This window comes from Lepisma saccharinum, chromosome 8 (genome assembly GCF_977018435.1).
Source record: "Lepisma saccharinum chromosome 8, izLepSacc3.1, whole genome shotgun sequence".
Lineage (NCBI taxonomy): Eukaryota > Metazoa > Arthropoda > Insecta > Zygentoma > Lepismatidae > Lepisma > Lepisma saccharinum.
In genome coordinates, this window is record NC_139236.1 from 42,530,538 (window position 1) to 42,552,379 (window position 21,842).

Below are 21,842 nucleotides of genomic sequence, written 5' to 3' on the forward strand. Positions count from 1 at the left end.
TACACACTGCACAAAATATAACTTCTGGTTAGAAGTACCAAATAGTGTAAAGCACACAAATGCTTCTTTAACAAGGTCTCACAACTACTCATACTTCAGAAGTTTGATTGTCTTACAAATGTAAATAGAATTTAAATTTCTATCATTCATACAGTGCAGTAGTTTTCAATCTTTTATTTGGCTTAGAGTTCCTTGACATTATTAAAAATGACTGTTGTTTCTATTGGACTCATATGAAATCACTGAGAATACCTCAACTCATGCATTGTTTTTTTTTTTTTTTTTTTAGCTGTAATGGTTTTTGGAACCCCGTGTGCATACAGTAGTTCATAAATGCCTTTAAATTTCTGAATGATTAGCTTCAGAACAAGTTGGCAAAATTGAACTGAAAAAGAATCTCAACTTATAGAAAACACAATCACTAAGACTGTTTCCAGAAAAATGTTTATCATACACTTAAAAGTTCATGGACAAAGATTACATTGTGATCAATTAGTTGCATGGGTTGTGCAAGTATTTTCCTAATAGCCAACCACACACACGTCTTTATCCCTTCTTCAGGGCTCTCCTTCCAAAAATCCATTTCCACCCCCAAAATTGATTAAAACCACATATTTAATATATAATAAATTTATTCAAGTAACTTAAATCCATGTAAAATACATATGTACAAAAGAAGACTGCCTCTCAAGGTGATCACCCCCCACCTCCTCTGCAACCATCAAATTGGGTTTGTTCACGACAACATAATGAGATGTTGGTCTACATCTTCATATGTAATTCATATGATAACACATCAAACAACTTGTGAAACAAGACTAGCCCAGTATCAACATTCCATTGTCACTATGGAATGAACACTTAAGAACGATGAACAATGCACCTGTGGTTCTTGTAGAAAAATATGCACACAAAATATTCCATGGTAGCACTGTGTACACTTCACGGGGCAGCAGGAGTCACAACCATTCGGTACACAAACAGCTCACCAATCTTTGTACAACATATTTGGCAGCAATCGTCCTGGCTGACACTTGTACCCAATCACAACTATGGGTATCCGAAACCTAATCTCATACAGTTGTTCTGTTTGAATCACCTGCCAGCTTGTCGATGATCTGCAAGAAGTATACATGTTATTCATATTTTGTGAAATGAGAGACGGGGTAGTAAATAATTACAGAGAAACTTAGTACTCACAGTTTCCGCGAAGCTGTTTATAGTTTGTGGACGGCCATCAAAATTAAACAAACTAAAAGCGGAAACCGTGAGTAATAAGATTCTCTGTAATTATTATACATTTTAATTTGCAGTTTACTATACTACAGGCAGGTTATTTCAGTCGTTTACCGCGAGCATGTCGGCCGCTTAGCGGTGCCTTCATGCAACAGGTCCCGGCAAATTGCTTTACAGGAAGTCCGTAACAGAAACAGCTTGTTTTGTAATGTTTCCACTTTTCACAATTACAGTTACAATTACAATTGAAATAAGCACGCACCTTGTTGCAAGGATGCTGGAAAAGGTGTCCTCCCAAATACAAATATTTCTGGCACCTTATTTCTGACATCTAATCTTAGATTAGACATCGCTACTTTATCCTCAGTTGACAGAAACAGAAGACAGCATCCCGGCGCATAAAGCAAACCGAAAGCATAAAATGATATTTAAAAGTAATAATAATAATGATGATCACTAACCTCCTGTGTTATAAGAGATGTTGAAAATGACCTCCTTCAACAGCAATACAACACGTTTCTTAGGTTCAAGAGATCCTGTCTCTCGTAATTGCCTGACCACTTTTCTGCAAGAGTTCGTTTTCATGTAATTATCGTACATAAAAACTCTTTGTTCAAGACTATATTTGTTTAGCGGAATAACTAATGAATGAATAACAATTAACACACAATAAAGCACTAGCACACCAACTCAATAACACAGTATAAACAACACGCGTACTGATAAACGCAAAAAGAAGTGAACATGAGCTTAGACTCACTACGTCTGGTAGACGACAGTGTTGCTAACCATTTTCCGGCAATGTCCCTAAAGACGTAGTCAAAATCTCCCTACAACTGACCAAATGTCTTTACGCCAAGTAAAGCGACTGAAAAAAACACCATCTCATGAGCATTCAAAACAGAAGATAAAATATACACATTTACTTACCAAATCTTTCTGCTCGGTGCTTCCACAATCAATGAAGGAGCGAATTTACAATACAGGACCCCTCCCCGATTTTTGTAATATTTCGCACACTCATTAATTGAGGCCTCCTAATCACGAATTTGAATTTAAAATTTGGGGGTGACGTGTAGAAATTGCAAAATAAGTTAAATTGAGTGGTCTGCGATCGGCACGATTGCTCATTATTTACTGAAAGATTTTGTGTTTCCAATACTTAAAAAACGAAATATACATTCCTCATATTACTACGACCCCAAATTTTAACTATGTTTGCCTATCCTAACCTAACCTAACCTTCCCGTGAATGGTTCGTGAGGCTATCCGTCAATGGTTTGTGGGGTTACCCGTGCATGGTTTTTTGACCCCAAATTTTAATTATGTTTGCCTTGCCTAACCTAACTTAACCTAACCTTACCGAAAATGGTCAGTGTAGTAGATATCCGTGAATGGTTTTGCGCTAATTGTGATTACGAACCAATAAAAAAAAGAAACAATTCGTAGCACTTTAACGGCAAACGTTCATCATCGAAGACGCCATTTTCGTATCCTGCAATTTTACGATCGATGCACTGTTGCCAAACTTACCTGTAATCAAATCAGTCCACACTCCACATGTTCTTCTACATCGTGATTGTCGCTGTCACATGTAAGCACCTTCTTTGGGCAATATACCGAAATCCATAAGTTTATTAATTATCCCACGGCCATCCTCCTGCACACTCCACTTAAAAATCTGTACAACATTAACAACTTTTTACTGTGCTCTTCCGCCATTCTTACACGATCCATGCTCTCCAAGTATGAAATCAACAGTGTGGCAACGCTGTAGACAGCGTAACTAATTGCGAACGTCAATTGTTCATATCAACAAATATGGCTACCATACTTGTGTACGGAGCATCATTGCGAGAATTGAAAAGCTTATTTTACAACTTCCGTTAATGAACAATTTTTTCACCTCGCCCCAACATGTTAACTTGAGATAAATCATCATGACTAATTATTTCGTGAGTATAAGACGTAGCATAGAAATTACAGAAGGGTCCGGTATTGTAAATTCTTGCCTTAATGAATAATAGGGGTGTGCGGGACAGAATTTTTTGGGTCGGGACGGGATAGGGATGGAAATTTTTTTAAATCCCGACAATCGGGATGGAAAATGTTCGAAATTTCCCGAAGCTCTGGAAATCTCGAATTCTACACGTCATTTTCACTTTAAGTGATTGTTTTTCCATTTCTAGAATAAAAACTTACAATTTCCGATAAGTTCCAGAAACTTACAATGCAGAAAACGTCGAGAATTTTTAAAGTGACCATTCGGTATTTCCCGACTGCTCGGAATCCCGAAAAGTCGGGAAGTCATTTCCCGAAGTCGGGATCGGGATGGGAAATATGTTTCCCGATCCCGGTCCCAACTTTTCGGGATCCCCGCACACCCCTAATGAATAACGTTGAGTCATTTACTGTTGATTATGTTATTTGAAGTCATACATGCTGCTGCTGTGAAGAGATAGATGTTGGTTGGTGATGCTGTATTTCCTGCAGCCTTGAACAATTCTGGTCCCATTTTATTTCTCTTTATTGTTTTTGTATTACTTAACATTGAAAATATTCTTTCCGTTTCCACGTTAGAATGTGGCAATGTTAGCACTATTTTCGCGAGAGTGGAAATGTTTTCAAAAAAGAACTTGCCTTGAAAGTTCTTGGTAACCGATAACATGTTCCAAAATTCTGATGGAGATTTGTTAGTTAGTTACTTTTTTCTCCTCCTCGCTAAAGTATCCAGATAAGCTAATCCATTCATTCCAAACCAAGCACGAAGAAAGTGCAACTGACTGGCGAGTAAGCTTTGCACAATAAAATGTTATTTTTCAAGATTGAAAAATGTCCCTACGTTTTCCCTCATTTGGCAAATCTGTACCTACGCGGGCGAAATATAGTGAAAAGTCCCTATGCTTAGGGACATGTCCCTACGGTTGGCATCACTGACGACAGGTGTCGCATTCGTGACCTCTCGCGGCTGAGAACTCCCCCGATAAGCTGCCGGTGCTGTCGCGACAACTGAGGATAAAGTACCGATGTCTAATCTAAGATTAGATGTCAGAAATATTTGTATTTGGGAGGACACCTTTTCCAGCATCCTTGCGACAAGGTACGTGCTTATTTCAATTGTAATTGTAACTGTAATTGTGAAAAGTGGAAACATTACAAAACAAGCTGTTTCTGTTACGGACTTCCTGTAACGCAATTTGCCGGCACCTGTTGCATGAAGGAGCCGCTAAGCGGCTGACACGCTCGAGGTAAACCACTGAAATAACCTCGCTGTACTTGAAGACAAAAAGCAAAAGGCACTACACACTGTCCCACAATGTAAGACACAGGTAAAGGTAAAGTTTCCTGTGCATACAGCATCGTGCCATGAAGGCACATTTAGGGGATATAGGGGTAGGACCCCACACATTCTCGATCTAGCCCATTTTGGAGGTGATATGATCAGCACCATGCTCTGGTCGCCTTTACACCCCAGGGTTGTCCCCAGGTACCCACTGATTTGAGGCTGGGTGAGCCCCAGAGCAGCTTTATGCAGGGACAAGGCAGGAAAAATTCCAACCTTAGATCCCTCAATCTGAGTATCGAACCCATGTCCCCCACGTGGCAGACAGATGCCCTAACAAATTGACCACTGTGGCATGTAGGACACAATCTAATTTAAATATTAACAAATAATCTGAAAGTTTGCATTGTCGACTCATGTACATAAAGTCAGATAAGAGCAAGGGGCTCAGTTTGTTCTATGATATGCTAGTCGACATCTAGAACAACATATGATGAAATACTTTTCCCAGAAATAATTCATGTGCCTGGTTTCAGAACAAAAGTGCCCGATAACTGAGTGTTAATTGACTTTGACAATGTGAACATTAGTAAATATTATTAAGTGTTGGTATGTTCCGTTGCCAACAGACAGGCTACAGTAGTCAGTTTTCTGTTTGGGTACATTAGATCAAGAAGGGGGGGGGGAGATCACCTGAAAATAACCTACACCGAAATGCTCTTGCCAATAATGTTATACAATTGGCAAATTGATGGAACAAAGTGCTTACCTAGTTTTGACTGGGTTACAAGGAGCCTCTGTTTCTGAATGGAACAATACAAACTGACATTCTCTCTTGCATTGCCCTGTTTTCAAATAATTTGTTCCACTCCCACTTAGGCCACCCCTGAAGATATGGGAATAGAACAATCAGGGAGGGTTCTCACTCATTGTGCCTAATCATATGAAATAAGTGTTGTATCTCTAACTATGCATGTTAATCAAATGAGAAAGTTAATTCACACTCTTGAAATTAAATAACAAATAAATATTAAAAAAAATATATGAAATCCTGTATTCCCCAAAAAGGAATCAGTTGGAGGAAAATGTTAAATGTGTTTTCAGCTTCCAATCTTGGCAAGAAAGCAAAGAAATTTCTTCCTTTTCCATGTTTTTACAAAATTCCCTAACTTTTCGATGACCTCTTCAATTCTAAGTTATTTCCCGAACTTTTCCAGGAACCCTGGTAATGCCTATTCCAAATAAAAAAATATCCAATGTGAGAAGTGGAGACCACATGTTAGCAGACAACTCTGCGAAATTCCAAAACACAAGATACATAGGGGATGAAAATTAGTTCATTATACATTTCATTAATTGAAGACTAAAATTGGTAAATGCTGTAAGTGCCACAAGAATTCAAACACCGTTTTTCACGTTAAACTGTGAAATGTTCCATGCTTGATAATGTGGTAAACGTGAAAAGTGGCTGGTAGCCCTCTAAGTAGTACAAAGGGCGTGTAAACGTTCGTATACGGGCTGATGTGCTGAATGATGCGATTTCCCAACACTTTCCCTTTTGGCACTTACAACGTTTATCACTTTAGTCCTCAATTGCTAACTAGCATTATAATCATATTTTCATTTGTGTATAGCAAAAATGTCTTTGTTGATTGATTGGGTTTATTTTACTTGTCTTTTCTGCCACTTTTGGCTAGTCACGAAGATAATAAGCGATATAATGAAATTGATGAATGGACACTAGGGGTGTGCAGGCTCCTGAAAAGTCGGGACCAGGATCGGGAAAAAAATTTCCCATCCCAATCCCAACTTTTCGGGATCCCAAGCAGTTGGGAAATACCAAATGGTCATTTTAAAAAGTCGTTAATTCTCGACGTTTTCTGCATTGCAAGCATCTGGAACTTATCGGAAACTGTTCCTTTTTATTCCAGAAATACAAAAACAATCACTTAAGTTGAAAATGACGTGTAGAATTTGAGATTTTCAGAACTTCGGGAAATTTAGAACATTTCCCATCCCAAAAATGTCCCAACTTTGTCGGGAAATTGCAAACTTTTCCCATCCCGAATGTCGGGATTAAAAAAATTTCCCGTCCCGACCAAAAAAATTCTGTCCCGCACACCCCTAATGGACACACAAAAGAACAATGCCAATGCCTACACTGGGATTTGAACCCAGCATGCTCATACTTACTACTCTAATCCCTGGGAAATTCAATATTGTGCCCAACACTGGAACCCTTCGAAGAAAATTAACAGCCACTGGGAAGAATCCACTGAAAGAAAAACATAAAAAGTATTTAGTTTATTTTTTCTGACTAAGAGATCTGTGCATAACATTATCTCTCAAATATATAAGAAAATTTATAATGCTATGTGGAAAACACTTAAAAATGACAAAAAACAAAAAAAAAGTTGTTTGTTTCAGCTGCAACCTATGTATACCTTAGACAATGATTGCAACAGGCCTTGCAATAAATTGGTTCCAACAAAGCTCAACAAGCAACATAGATACAGTAGTTTGTGTGTATATATATATTTATGTGTATGAAGTAAGAAATGTCATCACAACTCTGTAGCAGCAGCAAAATATAACTGAAAGTAGGAACTAGTAAAATGTATGTAATTATATGGCAAAATTAGTAAAAACTTCAAAGTTCAACTCCGCCCGATACCACTCTTCGAGATCCTGTTTGTTAGATTGCAACACTTCAGCACCAAGGGGCACATGGGAACTCCCGCCTTCTGCTTGCGGAAAGTTGTAAGCCGTCTGAATGTTGCCTTACAAATTTCTGACCGCGAAGGAGCAGTGCCTATCCTATCTGGATGAAGAAGAGCAAGGAATATAGGGAGAAGAGTGGGCCAAACCCTAGGTTTGTAAACCTACGGCCACAGGATTACAGCAGCGTTGCAAACCTCATGTTTATAAAAAGTGTTGTTCATGGACATCCGCAGTATTTCTTTCCACCAGGGAGGTAAAGTAAAAAGGTAAAGTGCTCCCCTGTGCATAGCACCACGCCATGAAGGCGTATAGGGGGTGTGGGGGTAACGCCCCACACTTTCTTGATCCGGTCATGAGTGGGGGTGATGTGATCAGCATCACGCCCCTGACCGCCTTTACCCCCCAGGGTTTCCCCCAGGTACCCATGTTATTCGACGCTGGGTGGGCGCCGGGGCCGCTTCCATCGTTAGAAAAGTTCCCGGATTTGAACCGGCCGGGGATCGAACCCGGGACCTTTAGCATGGTAGTCAGATGCGTTACCGACTGATCCACCGGGTTGGGGTAAACTAGGTATATTTATTTCCCTTCTCAAAATATACTAATTCAATTTGAAGTTAACATTTTTCTGCAACGCCCTTACAATAATTAACAATTTGATGTGACTGAAATGAAATTGTACGTGTGAAAATGGTTGACATTCATTTTTCAGGAAGTGTCTCCTTGCCTTGCCCCTTCTGTATATCCATGGTGACGTTTAAACTCCGAAATTATGCTACATACTACTAAATTGTTCTGTGATTTTCATATTATTAATATTAATTTATAACAAAAATATAAATTCGAATGGTTCAACCAACGGGATGGGTTCGACGTTATATGTGAAAATTTGAGATAATTCAACCACAACGAAAAGTGGCCCTCTTGTTTTATTTATATCCCCAACTTACAAACGACTTTTTAAACTTGTGCGAAATTTAGCACCATTATGCTTGGGTTGGCTTCACTGAATACGTGCCAGCGAGACACAGGTTCTGAAAAAAGAGGGGCTCCAGCGTTGTCGGGTATGAATGGTTGACTGCAAAGGAAATTTGAGCCGGCGGTGCTTCAAGGAAGTTTTTTCCAGGAACAGGGAACTAACAGGAAGGGGAAAAAGGAGAAACCTAAAAATGAGCGGGATACGGGAAAACTAGATACACATTGATGTGCTAAATTCTCGTTTCTGTTTTTAGCTTATAGGAGAGCATAAACATCAGAAATATTAAGATCTCTGTTTTCAGTTTATGTATGAACTCAGCTGGTAATAATTGAGCTAAAAAGTGCAAAAATAAATAAATAAATAAATGTTAATGAAAGCTGAAAATTGAACCAATTTTACAAATCTCATGTCAAATGTGAACAAAATATTATTAATTACGTAGTCCGTGATTCAAACACTCTTCGAACAGTGTTCGAAAAGCCTGTTTATGATCTTTTAGGTGCTAGATTTCCTTTTACATTATCCTAAGAAAGCACTTACAAGTCCTTTGATAGAAATTTCTGGATATGTCCCTACAATTAGTGAGCATTTCTTTTATAATTAATATTGTATTTTTTTTTTACTAAATATAGAGAATTTTAAGGCAAGAGAGGGAATTTTTTTATATCCGAAAGGGATATTCACCTGACAGTCCGAAAGATCACTGCTTTGAGCAGTGACCAATTTTGGATCTGGTTTCTTTTTGTTTCCCCGTTCTTGTTATCGAGGTATTCGCAATTAAAATTACCACCTGAGCGCTAGTGTCGCTTCGAATATGGCCGCTCTAAGTAGGATAACTCTTTGTTTACATTCAGCAGTAGGCCCGACCCTGTGGCCGAGTGGTTAGCACATCGCGCTGCGACGCCAAGGGTCCCGGGTTCGAATCCCGGTCAGGCTTGGTTGTTTGTGAATGTCCATTCATCAATTTCATCACTCATCCCCATCTTCGCAAATTAGCCAAGAGGCACAAAACGCGAAGTAAAATAAACTAAATCAAATCAAAAAATCAAAACATTCAGCAGTAGTACAAAATAGCAGCGTGTTGTAATGACTGGTATGGTAGAAAACGTTTAAATTACGCATTATTTTTAAATATTGCGAATGCGATGTGAATTCCAGGTACTCTAACAAACGTGAAGCTGTACTGAGAACGAAACATTTAATTATCATAGGCAAAAATAACACTGAAAATGCAGACCAAACTATGTATACGGACTGATTGTCCAAAGCAGTGCTGTATCATCTGCACATCATGTTGTAACTGGGGTTCTCGGAAATTATTTGAAAATAAAGGAATTGAAATTGACCTGTACTTGAAAAGCTGGGACAGGAGGAAATTGCGAACATATCGTTGCAGTTCTTTCTCGAAAGAGAAAGGCTGGTTTAATAATAATATTCACGATTTCATGACCAGGCTATACTCACTGAAAAAGGACATCGTACTGAATGAATCAGTAACATTAGCATGTCCACTTTTTTTTCTAATTATATTCGACATTAATTCATTCTCAAACTATTTTCATCTTCTCTCTTAATCGACTTGCACCTGTTCCCAATTTCACACACATACGTAATACCGGTAATACATGGACGCATTGGGTAAGAAGCTTCATGATTTTTCGAAAAAGAAAAATAAACCTTTATTTATAAAGTACAATTTAAAACTTTACTTTCATGGTAATATATATTTATCTCTCGAAAAATAAAGTAAGCAGACTCGTGCATTCTTCGTAATTTCCTTGCCGAATTACAGTGTTATATCCCCCATACTAATCTTCTGTCAATTACGTTTTCTCTGATTTATTAACAAATTTCATTTTGTTGATTCCATGGGGTGAAACACATGAAAACTTTTAATTTGTTCTGACCCATAAAACGATTTAGAGCAAAAAAAAACGTGAACAGTACACCTTAGGCTCTCGCATATTCCCCATACTTTAAACGACTTCAATACAACGTATCCTACTTAGAGTACTTCCTGAAAATCCCACCAGATGGCATATCGGTTAATTTTAATCACGAATTGCTTTTGCGAATTCCATCTATTCAAAGTGGACTGTCGGCCCTGTGCTGTTGTGTGATAGTGAAGTGCATTATGGAATAAAACGAGTGTGATTGTGCGGTGGGGTGGAGAACTTGGTGCAGACGCCGTTATCCAGCAAGGATTTTGCTGCCAAGAAGAAACTTGTGGATGTAGGTAGGCCCACCCCTTCCTTCTCTAGCAGGCATAGCAACAGAAACGAAAAATAAAGTGCGCCGATTTTGTGATTCAGGGTACGAAGCTGATACTTTGTTATGCGGTTGTAAAAAGTATTCTGCACTTTTCTGTTTCCTTCTGTTTTCGTTTATTATTATTATTATTCATTTTATCTAACTTTGCATATTTTTTATCATTACGTTACTCATTGCGATAGGAATAAGACTGACTTAATTATCAGTTGAAATGTAGGAGATACACAGCCTAGCAAAGAAAACATCAATCCCAGAGATTTATCCAGAATTTTTAATTTGGTGGAAAATTCCAGGGAACTTTTCTGAAAAAATGGGGGGGGGGTCGATGTGTGTGGATAAATCACTAACCATGTCAGCCCAAAAATAAGCACAACGGGAAATAACCTTCATCATGATAGGCTTACACTGTTGGAAAGGTCACGCTCCGCCACTGTGTACAGTACTGTGTTTTTTAAGGTTAATGTTGAACCCATATGATCATGTCCTAGGGTTGATCCTTGACAATACCAAATGCTACTATAGTGGAGCCACAGGCAAAAGAGCCTGAGCAGATTTGCAACTCTTGTGCATCGTACTCCTGCTGGAGGGGAAGGTGCGTGGAGACTTTTGGCTGAAGGTTCTTTTCCTTGTGGTTGCTCTACAGGATCTAAGGTGCTATAGTATTATCTCGGATGTTAACTGAAAGGATGAAGTAAATGAAAGGAGATACACCCATGCCTTATCAGAGATTTCACTACGTTTGGTATGCTAATCCATGCTCAACTCTTACCTGAATAATAAAATAAAGCCATACGTCTCAATTATCATTCCTACTACAGGCCATCCTAGTAAGACAACCACAACACCTCCAAAGAATGCAGCCGAGGCCCTGGCTTTGTGTTTTTGGAAAAAGAATCTGAACGTTCGTTCTAGACCTATGACACATGCTAGTCCTGATATGAAGAGAATCTGTAAGAAGCATTTTAAGAAAAAAAAACTGGCATTAACTCAAGAGGGATACATTATGCACAGTTAAATGCTGCACAGATTTTGTCCCATATATAAAAAATACTGTTTTATATTCTAGGTTGTGGTTGCAATTGTGAAATGATTTTGGCAAGTTGTAGTCACAGATAATTCTGGGTTGCATTGAACCCAGAAAGTATGGGTACTGAAAGTAAATGGATTTGTTACAATATAGAAGCGATCGTGACTGTACACAAGGATGAAAGGTGCAATTAGGTACATGGAAAATGCTGTATACACATGCAGGATATGTAAATAGTACATAAAACAACTCAACCTAACAATCCTAACATACTTAAAACATACAAATAGTAACAGGTACACATAGAAGCATAAATACAATGCTAGGAGCAACAAAAATTAGCACCTGCCTAAGTTGGTGAGCAAATATGAGTAAGATATTAGATTTGAGTGTGTGAGAATTGAAGTGTAAACTGAAAGAATAAAAACCTACTGCTACAAGTTGCACCATGAATAAGTGAAAACTGTTACTGTTCCCTTTTATTTATTTTTACTTATGTTTTGTTTAATATGTTAGTGTTCCTATCAAATAAACTCAAAGTGACTTGAGAGAAGAGCTTTCATATATAATTACACATGTTTTTATTACATTACTGAAATAAAGTATGTAAAAAAAATACATAATCAAATTAAATATTAAAACAAACCAAGAAATTGTCCTTGTGTGTAAGACAAGACAAAAAATTTAAACCATGTGGCTCAACTTTAATATAAATTTTAACATTCTTTATCCATTTAGCAAACAAACAATAAAAAAAGTTTAATTTATACATTTTTTCACTCGTCACGCAAAATTGTCTTCAAGACAAAAAGAAACCAGACTTAAAATTAATGGCAAAGCTGCTGACATGTTTCTGATAACTGTTGAACTAAAGTTTTGCCACGGTTAAAAACTTAATTATACATAATCGAGGTATGCAACTTGTGCTCAAGTAAAGTTAAAAATTGATAATGTTGAAGATATACTCTTCCCATCTACTGAGAAAGAATTGAGGTAGACTCAAAAATCTGCAGAAACTCCAGGTGCTTGTCAGTGACTTTTGCCTAGAAACTTTCAAGTAAATTATTTGGTCTAGGAATTAATTCGTGCGGTTGTTACGCACACATTGAAGCTGTAGTTCAAACACAAAATACACAAATACCTTAAGAAAAATATTGTCCATCGCAAGCCACCACTTTCGCCCATCTGTCAGGCAAGTTACGCATTCCGTGGCGAAAGAAGTCCTCATCCTTTGAAGCGATCCAGTCAGAGACCCATTTTTCGATATCTTCTGAAGAAGTGAACCGCTGTCCAATCAAATCGTTATTCATGCAATCGAACAAGTAGTAGTCCGAAGGAGCAACGTCTGGTGAATACGACGGGTGGGGTAAAACTTCCCATCCGACATTTTCTAAATAGGTTTTGACCGGTTTTGCGACATGTGGGCGAGCGTTATCATGTTGAAAAATAAGTTCATCATGTCTGTATTCCCATTCTGGTCGTTTCCTGGCCAGAGCTTGCTTCAAACGCATTAATTGTCGTCGATAACGTACTCCACTAATAGTTTCACCCGGTTGCAGCAGCTCATAGTACACCACACCTTTCATATCCCACCATATGCACAGCATAACCTTTACACAGTGAATATCTCGTTTCGGTTGTGATGGACCTGGTTCACCTGGCTTCACCCAGGCCTTTTTTCGTTTCGGGTTCTCGTAATGGATCCACTTCTCATCGCCAGTAACAATGCAATGCAAAAACCCCTTTCTTTTCTGTCTTTGAAGCAGCAATTCGCAAATGGTTTTTCGTCTTTCAACGTCTCTGTCTTTCAATTCATGTGAAACCCAATGTGACATCTTTTGAATCATTCCCATGGCTTTGAGGCGTTTGGAAAATGTTGTTTAATCAACGCCTAATGCTTCTGCAAGTTCTTCCTGCGTTTGACACGAATCCTGATCGAGCAATGCTCTCAATTCTTCGTCTTCAAATTTTTTTGGCTGTCCAGGTCGCTCTTGGTCTTCCAGGCCGAAATCACCACTTCTAAACCGTGCAAACCACTTCTGACACGTTCGCTCAGCTAGCGCATGGTCACCATACACTTCCACCAAAATACGATGACTTTCGGTAGCACTTTTCTGCATGTTAAAGTAATGAAGCAGAACACCCCGCAAAAACACTTTATCTGGCACGAACTGTGCCATGTTGACTACAAAATGCTGTTGTTGACACGTCAATCAACTGCCCTATACTACGAATGATGTACGCTGACAGGAGTTTTCAACGCATGTGTGGATACACGGAATTGTGGGACGATACGCTCGTTACGCCATCTCTTGTCCAGGCGCACGAATTAATTCCTAGACCAAATATATTAAGGAAAAAGGGAAAAAAGAAAAGTACAAAGTATGTTTTACTACTGCTAACTAAAACATAACTTATGATCCAAGTCTTCTTAATATACTTACATTTCCAATGGCTAATAAACCTTTATCAAATATAAGCAGAACGCCTAGGAAGAGGAATGCAATACCAAACGCTGCTAGACCAACTCCAATTTCTGAAAATATAAAAGTTATTTACAAATTAGCCTTCTGCATATACAGTCAAGTTTAAAAGGAACATAACAGTTATATTGAGTTTACTGATTAGCAGTGGTCGGAAGTAGCACGCTACTGTAGCTAGCTATAAAATTTGTAGGTGTAGCGGCGCTACATTTTGAAAATTGTAGCTGTAGCGAAGCTACAAAATTCATGTAGTTGGAGCAAAAATTTCGCTACGGCTACATTTCTTCTCAGAATTTTGACGTAAATTTTCAACGTGGCAACAGCGTAAAAAAAAATTGAGAATAGCGCTTACTTTTGCAGGAGGTTCATAAGACAAAGTGTATGACATGGAAATACAGATAATCTAGATTATAAATATCTCAATATCGTCCATTATAGATATTTACATAATTTATTTCAATAATATCTTAATATTTCTAATATCCAGATAACTAACAGACATATATGAATATATTCAGGCTAACAGCTATGTTTCTTTGAGCTGCATTGCTCAACATGCCTTGTTTGCGACAGCTCCGGAAAAAATCCTGTGGATATTCATGGTGTAAGAGACAGCAAAATGTCATTATTTATTATGTAAAACCAGGCCCATAGCCAGAATTTTATTTCGGGGGGGGGGGGGGGGGGGGGGGCTCACCGCTTATCAGCACGAGTGTCACCAGAAATATTTGTAGAGGGGGTCAGGCCATAGATTAAACTTGATTAGTACAAATAGAAATGACAATAATATTTATTGTTATTTTTACAATAATAACTATTATAAGTTATTAAAAATATACAAATTTCAATCCAAATGTATTGCTATTATTACATAAATGGTGAGACTGCTACTCGATCCACCGTATCAGTGAATATCTAACACAATTGTGTCCATTATCTTTCATATATTTTGTACCGTTAGTGTACTGAAAATAATAGTTATTGCATTTTGTTATTAGCTTTTACACAATCGTTCAAAAAAAGGTTTTAACAGTTAGTGGTGACCTTTCACAAAGAAAACTTTGGAATCTGTGGATCCATTTATTCTTTTAATTAAATGGTAGAATATAAAAATATAACCTGGTTCTTCTATTAAACACTAAACCTTTTTTGATGGAATGCAATTGTTACTGTAGTTATAACTTTATTTATGTTCCCTGGCTAGGTGCCTGTGTAAAACACAATTTGCAGTGCAAGAGCGAGCGATCCATTCCCCACTACAATGGCAAAGCAATAGTGCCAGCAATCAATGTGCTCAGTACGTCGCTTTTCTGTAACTATCGCTAATCATGAAGATGAGGATGAATGTAACTCAGAAAAGAAAGGGACCAGACCTTGCAGTTTGGGTGGAGCTAAATGACCCCCTTATATGGTTGGTTTTGCATTGCAGCCATTGAGGAATCTTTGTTCCATAATGTAAAAAGTATACAAATTAATGTGAACAATTAGTGACATTGTAATGTATCTCAACTGCAGCTCTATTAATATAAATGGGGCCTCCCCGATGGTGCAGTGGTAGCGTTGTCGCCTTGTAATCAAAGGATCCCGGGTTCAATACCCAGTGGAGGCACATAGTGGTTCAAATCCCACTTTAAAGTGTAGGTCCAGTCCCGATTAGCCTTACTGCAGCCGCGGACCATGCATAATTTTCCTGGGGGTTCACCAAAATTCTGCAAAGTGGACTTATCTAAACCTTTTAAGACACTACACGCTTTGGTTCGTAGAGGTAGTACTGGGAAAATTATCAAATTTTGGCCGGTAGATTACTGACAAAGTTAATTTGCTTTATGTTCAGATAACAGTGACAACACCAAGGAGTGTGTGGGTAAGGGGGGTGATCATTTTAATTTAAGATTTTCGTATGGTATTGTATTTAGGGGTATCTCAGAATTCAGAAAATATTCTCGCCTCAATTTTGCCTCTTCCACTCTTGCCAACTCTTTTCTGGTCCCACCACTGTCAAATAGACTATATTATAGAAACTTGATCCTGAACCTACAGTTAAAAAATACAAATCTCTGCCTGCTAAAATGAGTATGTATCAGTAATCGAACCCAAGACCCCTTCAACACAAGATAATTCTTATATAAATATTCGAAAGTATATCACTAAATCAAAGCGATTCGATTCTATTCTATGCAATAACTTCTCACACTCCTTCTAATACACAATCCACCTCACTCCACTCAACATATCACCACGACAAATATATTTCAATCACCAGCCACGTACTTCAAAACAAACTAACAAGTATGGAGACAATAACATGTAACAAAGTCAAATGCGCAGGTCCCCTCGAACACCCTCTCGCGCTAGAGTATAACTGATCGCACGAAACCCAAACAACTTTTTGGTTGTCTTCTGACGTAAGTGCGAAATGCCTTCATTGTTAGGTTAGGCTTGAATAAACAGTAAATACTACATTTTTGGTCAAGCACGGTAAAGACCCAAAAATTGCAGTGTATATATTCTAAGACAACTAAACCTAAAAAGCCTAACATGTCAACGAAAGCATTTAGTCTGACGTAAGAAGACCAAAAGGTTGTTTAAGTCTTGTCCGATAAGAGACTCCTCGCCCTCGCGCTATTTTTGACTTTTCGGCTCCTTCCACCTGAAGTGTTTCCATCTTAAAGAAGAAAACTCTGAATGTGTAGGCAAGTTGTTTTTTATCATATTTATCTTATTTGTCCCACCATCTTTACTTATAGCTTTCGTTTGGGGTCACCTCTGCATATATATTACACCCTCTTCATTAATCTAATAAGTCTTGCAAAATATAAATAATACAAAGAGAATGCCAAATGAATTCAAATTGAAACACATAGGGCAACAACTAGAAGAGAGAAGAGCGTGGTTCACTCCAGTTCGCTGGTGATCCTACGAACTGTGCATGTCCGTTTTGACGAGACGACCTTCCTCCAGTATCAGACTGCATGTATTTTCGCCATATGTACGCGTCGAGCTTCTGCTAGCCATCCTATGCTTTTAGCATGGTAGGGGTTGCCTTGCGGAGGTTCAGCAGAGACTTTGCACGAAACGGAACTAGAGGGGAGCTGAGTGGCTCTGGCCCGCGGTTTCTCCTTCTCAACAAGAGAATTTGCCGCTCTACGCTTATGAACATCTGTTATTGTTTATTTTGTATATTACTGGGGGTTCACTGCACATTTGCGCTATACAGCCAACCGCGCCTGTCTTACTGTGCATAAAGTGGACTTGAAACACCAAGTCAATATAATCAAAGAAACCATTCAAATCAATGGATTCCTATTTGTCAAGTATCAAACAGCTGCTTTTGACTCAAAAAAATTCGGACGATTTTAAAAATGTACACAGTAGTCTGCAGAATGTCCTACATGAACAGTAGAATATCTGTAGTGGCGCAAGGGTCTTCCTTTATAGCAAGTAGTGTCACAGCCAAGACTGAAAAAGTTGGGACATGAATTAAAAGGAATGGACTGTCCGATAGACTTGCATCAATGGTCATAAAATTAGACTTGCCAGATATTGCAGACTGCGTACTTCTGTAACCTGTCTCTTCCCAGAAACAATCCATCATTTATGCAACCACAAAATCGAAATTATTGCAAAATTTGAAAAATTGTCAACGTTATTTTCGTAGGTTTTTATAGGTTCAAATTAAAATGTTTCATAGCTCGAGGAAGGTGGATGGCATGACCCCTCACTTGAGTGCGGGCCTGCCACATGGTCATTTCAAGTTTTTTATGAAGAAGTAGCGAGTAGCGACCAGGAGTAGCGTAGCGAGCTAATTTTTGGTAAATGTACTATGTTCACTTTTGGAAGAGTAGCTGTAGCAAAGCTACTTTTAAAATGTAGCATTCTGATCACTGCTGGGTTGAAAAATATTGTGTTTACATTTAATTTTCTTTTTTGGTAGACTTTATCAAACTATGTTATCATGCATTACATAACTGAACATAACCTTAATCTTACATAACTCTGGATCCCATTGGTATTACACTTTCAAATTTTGTAATTATTGAGTAATAAATACTGTTACTTTGAGTTACTTTTTGGAGAGGAAACTGTTTAACTAAATGTTTATTAGCTTACTGTTTGTAGAATAACAAGTATAACATAATAAAATAAAATAAACAATGTTAAATTGTATTATGTTAAGTTTTACACTACTTAAGTGAGTGAGTATGAAGCTTTTTTTGGAACAACGTTTCAGGGTCCTACTGCCCCCTTAACATGTTTGTAAATATATTCCTAAGCACTTAACATAGTGTCCCATTAAAAAAAAAAATTTGAAACAAGAAAAATTAAAAAAAATTCAAACCCTGTTGTTTTGGTAAGGACATAACTATGCGAGGATAGTAATGTAAATGTGTTGCCACTTCAGAACAAAGTCATTTATTTTTAAATGCACCATGTATTGATTGATTCATTACATTACAATATTTCAAATCTGCATTTGAAAAGAAGAAACTGGTAACAGAAACATGCATTAAAGTTCCATGCTTTAGAAGTTATACAGGTCTAAATGTTGCCACTAAAATACCGAATATCAATATCACAGATTTGTGTAGAACATTTCGATGCTGCTCAAAATATGGTAATACTGACTGTGTAACAAATGTGCGTTCAGTGAAATTTGCAACTGATACAATACAATTGGCAAATATTGCTCCTGCTCCTTATCCAGTGTATTTGCAACACTGAAAACTAACTTTGTGGTAATACTATATCTACATTCTCCTATAAAATTTAGTGCACTACATAATGCAATATGTAAAATCAGTACCCTCGACCCCATGTACCCCTGCTATAAATTGAACAATTGTGGACAGCTAGGGAAGATTATGTCGTTTATGTATGTTTTCTGTTGCTTTTAGCTTGTGGAGATGTGTTACGGTAAAGTAACTTTAAAGCCCAAAACAACACCAGATGGGACATTACCTACAACTTCATGAACACAAAATATTAATGACAGGAGTCATTAAATTTCCAATAAATATCATTTATTTTACATTAAAATGGATTATTAAATAAAGTAGAGCACACAAAAAGGACTCAAAACTTATAAAACAAAAATAGATGTGAAGCCATCTTTAGATTTATTGGTCTTTGTAATTTTACATTGTTATGTTAGGAGTGCTAAGTTTGGTAACATTATCAATTGCACATGTTTTTTTTTCTTTTTAGCTACTTGAATAGCAGCTCAAAAAATACTAGACACGTCATGTTATAGTGAAAACACGGCAAAGTTTGAAACACTTACTGGGGGTTACGTCACATAACACACAGAACATTGTGCTCACTTGCAGAAAGCAAATGGCGGCAGCAGCAATAACGTGTTGGAGAGATATTTTCGCAGATAAACACATGATTTTGCATAAAAATGGATCAAAACTACATTCCCGAACTTCAACAAGTCTAAAGAAACTGCATTCGGTAAGTAATTTCTCCTGTAAATTTTAAAAAATCCATTTTCCGGATACGGAAAGTTTACCACATATTATATTTACTAACATGTTTGTGTTCTTAGTAATATTTATAAATACATGTGGAATAAAGGCACTATTTCTGCGTGTGTCTCAAATAATAAGTATATCTTTAGGAAAAAAACAAAAGAATGAGAGTTTTTTGATTAGTAACATCATAAGGAAAGAAATATAGTACACTTCTGTTTGAAATAGGTGATAATTAGTTTTTTTTCATATGTCCAGCACTGTATACTGGCACAAATGTAAATGGTCGCCGTGTGTCACAGCAACCCACATACCACCTTTCCTGCCGAAATGTGAACGCAAACCGAATATCACCGGGCAGGAGGACATAAGAAGCTACTGGGAGTATGAGCCACTTACCCCTAATGGATTGGTAAAGAAACAAAAGTCATGATGACCTGCACGACCACTTGTAGGTAAATTTTATGACTTCTGTGATAATATTCTCTGAATGGTCGCAAGAGTAACGGTGGGTAACACTTTACTATACAGGAGACGGATTTCTTCAAATTTACTGGAGAAAGTACTTACGCAAATAATTTTCTGTAGCGTTGTTGATGTTCGGGAATGTAGTTTTGATCCATTTTAATGCGAATGCATGTGGTTTTCTACGAAAATCTATTTCCGACGCACTATTGCTGCTGCAGCCATTTGCTTTCTGCACGAGAGCACAATACGCTCTCGTATTGTCCGTATATGCTAAATTGAACGAAAGGAGTGCTAATGGAACCTAACCTAACAGGCCTAACCTAACCTAGTAGGCATACCTCGTCCCCGTGATGGTTCGTGGAGCTATCGTGAATTTTTGGGCTAACGTCAATGGTTTTTGGGGCTACCCGTGGATGGTTTCTTGGAAATAAGGAACAACAGTAAGTACTCGTTAATGTAAGAAATATACATTATTTTCGTTCGAAATTCATTATTTAACCTAAAGAAATGTTCCGCAATGCAGAATAGTATGTTAGCAATGTTTGTTATTGTAGCGTTGTTGATGTTCGGGAATGTAGTTTCGATCCATTTTAATGCGAATGCATGTGGTTTTCTACGAAAATCTATTTCCGACGCGCTATTGCTGCTGCCGCCATTTGCTTTCTGCACGAGAGCACAATACGCACTATTGCTGCTGCTACAAGATGACGCGTCGAGGATGCGTCATGAAGTTGTTGCCGGGTGTGGAAGATGCCGTGGAATTTGTAATTCCGATGTTGTTAGTATATGCTAAATTGAACCAAAGGAGTGCTAATGGAACTTAACCTAACAGACCTAACCTAGTAGGCATACCTCGTCCCCATGATGGTTCGTGGGGCTATTGTATGTATGAAACATACATTATTTTCGTTAGATCTCCATTATTTCACCTAAAGAAATGTTCCGCAATGCAGAATAGTATGTTAGCAATGTAAAAAATTGCGAAATAAATCATTAATAGGTGTCTCCGGTATAGTAAAGTAGTACCTAACGGTAGACATGACAATATCACAATACAGATTAAGATTAAATATTAAAACAAGGAAAACAATTTTAAAATTCGAGGGGAGGACAATCATGTACTTCACTCCAATATTGTGCAAACCATGCTCGTACAAAACGAAGAACTCAAGTTTTTGTCAGGACAGAAATTCGATATCACTGGACTGTGTTGATTTTTGTGCTCTTTTCCTCAGTTTTTGGAAGGAATGTAGTAAATAAAAGACTGTGAAAAGTAGATACTGAACACTGGGAGGGCTGACAAAAGTACTGAGTAAGGGGTAACTAATATCCCATAAAATTATCTGAATTTATTATTTGCTCGAGTATTAAAAAGTATGGCGCCGAAAATGTTAAAAACTGTATCTACTCGGCCACTATGAACGTCTGTCTATTCTAAGCACATATGGGTCATGATAAACTCCATAAACAACTGACTATCACATTTAGCATGAAAAAGCTACACTAGACGACACAAACATACTTACTTTGTATATCTGTAATTTCAAACATTTTCTGGATTCACCAATTCGTTATGAACTACCTGAAATCAAAAAATGCATATGTTCAATATTTTATCCTAGGTTTCATTAATAATTTTTGGTTTTGCCGGTAGCTACGTCTTCCACGTCACTTCCATCTTGTTCTACTACTACGTTAAACATTGTCATTTATATGGAATTTGGCAAGGTAACTTAATATACTATAAGGTAGCGCCATCCGAAAATTGCCGATCATGCACGAACGCGTGACGTCATGTGGGAGGATCGGTTATGCTCGGTGCCCCTTCGGTTATGTTCGTTCGGGGCTTGGCAGAAGCAAACGGCCGCTATCATTTCTATGCGAGTTTCAGAGAGGGAAAGTGTTT

At 37.8% G+C, this 21,842-nt stretch overlaps 1 protein-coding gene across 1 annotated transcript; it reads right to left on the reverse strand.

Moving 5' to 3' along the window:
• Positions 1 to 620: 620 nt before the first annotated feature.
• On the reverse strand, positions 621 to 21,654 carry LOC145991425 (vesicle transport protein GOT1B). The gene is made up of 5 exons (XM_083127425.1): positions 21,463 to 21,654; positions 13,959 to 14,050; positions 11,257 to 11,435; positions 6,713 to 6,794; positions 621 to 1,118 (listed from the first exon to the last, which is right to left on the reverse strand). The coding sequence occupies exons 1-5, from the start codon at positions 21,485 to 21,487 to the stop codon at positions 1,074 to 1,076; spliced, it is 423 nt and encodes a 140-aa protein (XP_082983551.1). The 5' UTR covers positions 21,488 to 21,654; the 3' UTR covers positions 621 to 1,073.
• Between the last annotated feature and the right edge of the window lie 188 nt (positions 21,655 to 21,842).